This window comes from Penaeus monodon, chromosome 15 (genome assembly GCF_015228065.2).
Source record: "Penaeus monodon isolate SGIC_2016 chromosome 15, NSTDA_Pmon_1, whole genome shotgun sequence".
Classification (NCBI taxonomy): Eukaryota; Metazoa; Arthropoda; class Malacostraca; order Decapoda; family Penaeidae; genus Penaeus; species Penaeus monodon.
Genome location: NC_051400.1, coordinates 17,107,883 through 17,108,144, shown reverse-complemented (window position 1 = coordinate 17,108,144; position 262 = coordinate 17,107,883). Strand labels below are relative to the sequence as shown.

At 65.3% G+C, this 262-nt stretch overlaps 1 protein-coding gene across 1 annotated transcript in view; it reads left to right on the top strand.

Moving 5' to 3' along the window:
- The window catches only part of LOC119581793, a gene marked incomplete in the record, with an annotated part of 1,831 nt that overhangs the window by 1,041 nt on the left and 528 nt on the right, over positions 1-262 (top strand). Inside the window, 1 exon segment of the mRNA XM_037929923.1 lies at positions 1-262. Within this exon segment, the coding sequence (XP_037785851.1) occupies positions 1-180 (180 nt within the window).

Genomic DNA, 262 nt, shown 5'->3' with positions numbered 1-262 from the left:
TACCCCAACAAGCACATCCGACACGTGATCGAGGAAGGTTCCGAGTCGGACGACGACTGGGCCATCCCGAGGCCCAAGATCTGCGAGGGCGCGCGCTCGCGACGCACCGGAGCCGGCCTCATGACCCAGCTCTCGCATGAGGAGTCCGACAGCTCAAGTAAGTCGACGGGCCTCCGGTGACGGCCAGGGCCATCTCCCTTCGCACCGCCCACGCTGTAACGCCCTCATACTTGAGAGCCTGCACTGCACGCCTTGCCTGGTG